We start from the raw sequence: 5,765 nt of genomic DNA on the forward strand, positions 1-5,765 counted from the left end.
ATAAAAAATAAAATAAAAATACCTAACTTGTCCATGATGTATTATATTATCACTCTTTTTAATGGATTAAATATTAAAATTAGTTCTTTATATAATATCAGCACAAATAAGTTCGATATTTACATCAAATTATATACGATTAATTAATGTATTCTCACCTTAAAAATGAAAAAAGGTGGATTGAAAAAAAAATTGGAAAAAGAAATGCTTCTAATACTACCTTTTCACATATTGATTATATTTCGTATCAAAAATACTGAAACAGACTCGGATGGGAAGGGATGGTGTAAGAGAGGAATATACATTAACTAACAAGTAATCAAACATCGAGGAAATGACTAAATATATATAGTCAGTCTTTCACAATTTGAATAGAAGAAAATGATCCTACAAAGATCGTCTTTATAAACGATACACATGTGGAATGTTTAATCTTCATCATAACCAGTCTTGATTTTCCTTCAATTCAAAAATAGTACATTTTTCCCATTGCTACTTTCTCCTTGAGTTGAATATTGTTTCCCATTTACTCAGTAATAAGCATTTGCATATCATTGATAGGAGCTGGAAGCTGCAAATATAGATAATTTGTTGTTACAACTTACAAACATCAAAGGCTCGTTCGATAGCTAGTTAGAGTTATACATGTATTAGTGATATATTGTATGAGTTATAACGTAATCTACGTGTTATTTTATGCAGAGATTAGTTATTCATATAACTTATTCCAACTTCACATTGATTCTCTCTCATAACTTACACATATATAAGATGTGTCGGTTTCTAGATTGCAAATTAAACACCGTATTAATGTTATGATTATGAACTTAACTTGTAACTAGCTATCAAACGTGGTGTTACTTATGCTAGATTTAATACTTTGCACGACTCATTTTCAAACTAGCTACCAAACAACCTCTAGTTCTTCTTCCTTGGATTTTTTTTCCCTTGAAAAATCCATGCTTTAAAGCTAAGAAACAACTACTACTACGACTATGACTCAATCACAAACAAGTCGGGATTGACTATACAATGAAACAAAACAAAAAGACTAAAACTTTGAAAGCAAACTAATTACCTGTAGAACTTGTCTCAAAGATCCACTCTTCATACAAGAATGAATAGTCTCAAACTGATGAATATCAAGCTTCTTGTTAACAAAACCAATCTGAAAGTAAACACTATCAGAAAGTGGCAAATCAACTCTAATTTCTTTAACATTAAACCAAAACAAGAATCTTTTCACTTCAATCCCTTCTAACTCAGTAATGGACCCAATACCTAGTTTCCCACTAATCTTTTCAGCATAATAAACTAAATATTCAAACTCTACATAACAAGGGGCTTTCAGAAATACTTCAAAGTTTCCATCTTTATCAAGATTATAGGATTCCACAGTGTCTGGAAAGATGCCACCTGGCAGCCCATATACTGTGAGGATATCATAGATTGTGGGTTTTGGTTCTGGCTGTGGTGATGGGCTGAGAATGAAAGAGATAGTAAAAGGGGTTAATATGAAGAAAATAAGCAACCCCAAATGGAATCTTGAATTGAAAGCCATGAATGGTGGTTGAACAGGGAAATTGTGCTTTAGATGGTTGTACCTTCTGGTTAAAGAGGTGTACCTTAGCTTGTGGGGTTTGGGGGTGGGGGGGGGGTCAGCTTTATTGGTTTAAGTCTTGAAGAAGATATAGAGTCTTGAGTCTTGATTGGAAAGCCATGTTTTTTGTTGAAGAAATATTGAGCTTTGGAAGAGGTAGGTGTGCTTTAGATGGTTGTACTTTGTGCTTAAAGAGGTGTACATTAATTTGGAGGGAGAAGCTATTTGAGAACAACAAGGATGGGTTTGGTTTGGACTTTTGTGATAATATGAGAGAAAGAAGCCAAAAAAAAGCAATTTCTTGGAAGGATGGTATTTTAATTTTAATAATTTGATATTAATCTTATTTTGCATGATTCAATGATTTTTTAATATATTTTTTCAATAGTAATTTCAGAAATTATTATAATATACGCTTTGCGTTTTTAAAATTATCAATAATTAAATAAATCGGTACATCTATTTGTAACACCTTTGAAAATTTTACATGGATGGTATTTTTTTCCTGTATTTCAAATATTTCATATAGTGTCAAATAAATCTACTGAATTAGTTAATTTCAGCTTTATATAGTTCAATTATTTGTTCTAAAAAATGAAAATAATATCTCATATAGAAGGTTTGAAGATGAGATAAAATAATCATATTTGATATCTTATGTCATGTATCAAACAACTCTCTTGATTTCAATTTGTATATGTTTTTCATTAAGTATGAAGACTTTTTTTTAAAAAAAAATAAATAAATAGAATTTGTGATATAAAACTAGTCATAAATATTATATGACAATATATCAGGTCATTATGAATAATGAGAAATTTAAAATTGCATATATTATTATTTTACTTAAAAACATCTTTTTCGCTAGATAACTATATAAACAATCATATATATATATGAGAACCATCAGGATTCTGCTTATATAGTTTGGACAATTCTCTTTATGAGTTAGGCTCAAAACCTAATATGTCATGATTATCAGAGCTAGCTCAATTCGATTTATCCCCGATAAAAAGGTGAAATACCGCATGACTGTGCATGCTACGAACAGTATAGAACCTTGGAGAAAGAATATTCAGATTTGGATAGAATGGAATGGAAAATCATATCAATGAAAAACGAGAGCCTTGGATCTTTTATATGACATAAACTATCCTCTTCTTTTTGAACTATCTTCTCAAGTTCAAAAAAATTTTCCTTCAGAATTTTACTATTCGATCTAAAATATATACATATGTTAATCGAGCTTTTATACAAATACTAGATATTGATATGCGGATAAAAAGATCCCAAAATTAATAGTGACTCAAAGTTTTTTCACACATAGCAAATATATTTCTCTGTTTTTGATAGCTAAAAGAAAAAAAAGATTCCAAAGAATTGAAGATTACAAATCTAGAGTTACAAAATAAGAAAACAAAAGACACACTAATAAAAGCCAAAAACACAAAAGGAAACACAAAAAGGTAAAAAAAAGTACAAATGTGATTCTCTTTTTTAGAAAAAAAAAACAATAATTATATGTTAAATAGTTAGGTGAGATATGAAAGCATCAAAATGACCAAAAAGCCCATAGTTATTTCCACAAATCCCATCCATCTCCTTTTATGTCCTCCATCATTCTTATCATTTGTTGAAGAATTTGCTGGTTTTCCACTAGAGTTCCCACTAACTGTATAAATTAATCAAAGGTCAAAAATGGAAATAAGAAAAAATTACTCTCTCTACTTTAGTTTAACACGAGACAGTTTGACTGAACACAAAATTATCTTAAACGAAAAACACTTGTGGTATTAGTTATAGACACACTACTAATTGAAAACCAAAGAAATCCAATATTCGTAGATACATAAAAATATCTCTTATATGTACGGTGTAATTTTCAAAAAAAAAAAAAGGTGTTGATGAACCCCTTTACAGCCTCCTAGCTCTGACGCTGACTATAACAACATCACCATATTAAAAATGATTATTAACGGTGATTAATTTTTAATTGTCTTTAAATATGTATTTTTAGCGGCGAGTAACACTCTTTGTGTATTCTCTAAAGTATTTAGCAACATTGGTTCTAATAGCAGTTAATTAATGCCCGTAAAGATTTTAACATTCTTTATTAATGTTAATATTTAATGCCCTTAAAAATTGTTTTTGTTGTAGTGCATGTCATTGAAGGTAAAATAAGAAGTTAATTTTTTTTTTAAAAAATGTTATATATATGTAAATGTTTTATATTATTACTTAAACAGATTATAAAAATAGAGGGTAGTATAAAATGAATCAACTAGAAGATAAATTATAAAGACAAAAAAAAAACAGAATTAATTTTTAAATTTATTAAAATATTTTGATTGATTTTTCTTTTTTTGTACCTGGTGCAGATGGAGAAGCAGAACTTCCTTTTGCACTCTTTGCAAAATCTTGAAAAACCTTAGCATCTGGTGAATTTGGTGCCAAATGCAACAATTCTGCAAAATAAATCACAACTCCAAATGTTAAAATAAATCTAAAAAAGTACAATATATTTTATGTCTTATTTTTCAGGTTACTAATTTAATTTTATGCATAATTACTCATAATTATCTTTTATTTGGCTAGATATTGTAAATTTTTATTACAATATCAGTATATAAAAGTTAAACGCTTAAAAAAAACACGTGTCATGTACTTACCGGGGCACATAGATACATTAGACATATTAGGGGGAGCATGACATAGAGTAGGGAGGCTTAGTGCAAGTGTAGCATTGATCTTAAGCCCAAGGCTAGGGTCATTTCTGTCTTTTACTAGGATACATAGACATATCTTGCTCTTATCTAAAACTTCTTTCAGACCGGTACAACAATCCGGTGTGGGAGATTTGGCCTCTCCGCTGACATAAGGAAGACACGTGGCCAAACCGACGAGTTGGTTAGCACATTCTTCTTTATCTTTATCGAGATTCGCACTCGAAAACCCTAATAATAAGATCAAGAAGAAGAAAGAAAGTTCAAAAGTCACAAGTTTTTTTGAACTCATTTGAAACAACTTTTTTTTTTTTGAAGGAACAATTTGGGAGTATGGAAGAAAGATATATAGACAAAATAATGAATAAGTGATGGAAAATTTGCTTTTTATGCTTTGTTTTTGTGACAATAATTGTATTTATTGTGATGTGTTCTAAATAAATGGAGAAAAATAGTTGTGGTAGGAGATAGAAATAAATAGGTTGTGTATGGTTTTTGAAGTGTAAAAAGTTTGTCTAGTTATAGACTTTTAAGAGGATTCACATGTGCTAAAGTTACTATATTCCCATTATTTTATAATATTTTAATAATAAAATATTGAGTAAAATTTATAAATGATGGATCCGAAACAGACAGAGTATATGTATGCAAACCTTACTCTTATTTCGTACATTTCAGAGGATCACTTATCCTAGTAATACTACGGATTTCATCCAAAAATATTCAACTTCGATGTTTGATATATTAATGTTGGTATGATCGAATTAATGATTCATCATATAATTATTTAATATTGTTTTACTCAAGAAAAGTTCCTAATCAAATCTTATTTATTCACCTTGTCTTAAAGTTCAATTTTTTGTAGGATGAGTTTTATTGTAATTTTATCTCGACTTGGATTATAATTCAAAAAAATTCGCTCTTGAATATTCGACATGCTTCCTAGTTGATACATAGTTATTATTTCTGAATTATTATTCGGGCGGGGCTTTTGAAGGCTTCCTTACCGCGTGCGACGCGGGAAAGGGTTCCTCGTCTGGCCCTTTTTACCCTCCTGGGAGAGAAGCACAGCCGCACATTCTCGAGCCCGAGGTTGGGCCCATTCCGCGCGCCGTTCTGATTCTGAAATTAGAACGCCCTCTCCTTCCTAATATCCAAAGGAGAGCGGAGCTTCAACACCGACTGTCCTTCCATTTATCGGGAGGAACGAGCCCATGCACCTCCCACTCTTTTTGGTTATTCTGGAGAAGCAGTTTCTCTTGGAAAAGAGGGTCGAAGCCGCATTGGTGGGGGATGGGTATAAAGTATATCTTCTCTTTTATAGCGTTACCGAATTATTTAAGAGTAAAAACTAAATTTTTTTTTATATAAAGTGAATTTAGTAATTACTTGAAAACTATAGCATATTACCTAGCCCAATTTTATATATATATATATATATA

The 5,765-nt window shown here is 30.3% G+C and overlaps 1 protein-coding gene and 1 pseudogene across 2 annotated transcripts; both read right to left on the minus strand.

The window, feature by feature from the left end:
* Positions 1-205: 205 nt before the first annotated feature.
* On the minus strand, positions 206-1,891 carry LOC107013847 (annotated as a pseudogene). Its single transcript, XR_001456157.2, has 2 exons — positions 1,079-1,891; positions 206-571 (listed from the first exon to the last, which is right to left on the minus strand). The product of XR_001456157.2 is annotated as an uncharacterized LOC107013847 (transcript).
* A 1,004-nt stretch (positions 1,892-2,895) lies between these two features.
* Positions 2,896-4,795, minus strand: LOC107011929 (protein YLS3). The gene is made up of 3 exons (XM_015211651.2): positions 4,270-4,795; positions 3,970-4,065; positions 2,896-3,272 (listed from the first exon to the last, which is right to left on the minus strand). The coding sequence occupies exons 1-3, from the start codon at positions 4,613-4,615 to the stop codon at positions 3,133-3,135; spliced, it is 582 nt and encodes a 193-aa protein (XP_015067137.1). The 5' UTR covers positions 4,616-4,795; the 3' UTR covers positions 2,896-3,132.
* Between the last annotated feature and the right edge of the window lie 970 nt (positions 4,796-5,765).

Source organism: Solanum pennellii, chromosome 1 (assembly GCF_001406875.1).
Source record: "Solanum pennellii chromosome 1, SPENNV200".
NCBI lineage: Eukaryota > Viridiplantae > Streptophyta > Magnoliopsida > Solanales > Solanaceae > Solanum > Solanum pennellii.

Excerpts from the sequence above, each read along its gene's own strand:
- LOC107011929 (XM_015211651.2), bottom strand. The coding sequence starts at position 4,615 with ATGAGTTCAAAAAAACTTGTGACTTTTGAACTTTCTTTCTTCTTCTTG. Across the intron at positions 4,066-4,269 it reads TAATGTATCTATGTGCCCCG|AATTGTTGCATTTGGCACCA; the intron begins GTAAGTACATGA and ends TTTATTTTGCAG. Across the intron at positions 3,273-3,969 it reads TGCTTCTCCATCTGCACCAG|TTAGTGGGAACTCTAGTGGA; the intron begins GTACAAAAAAAG and ends TAATTTATACAG.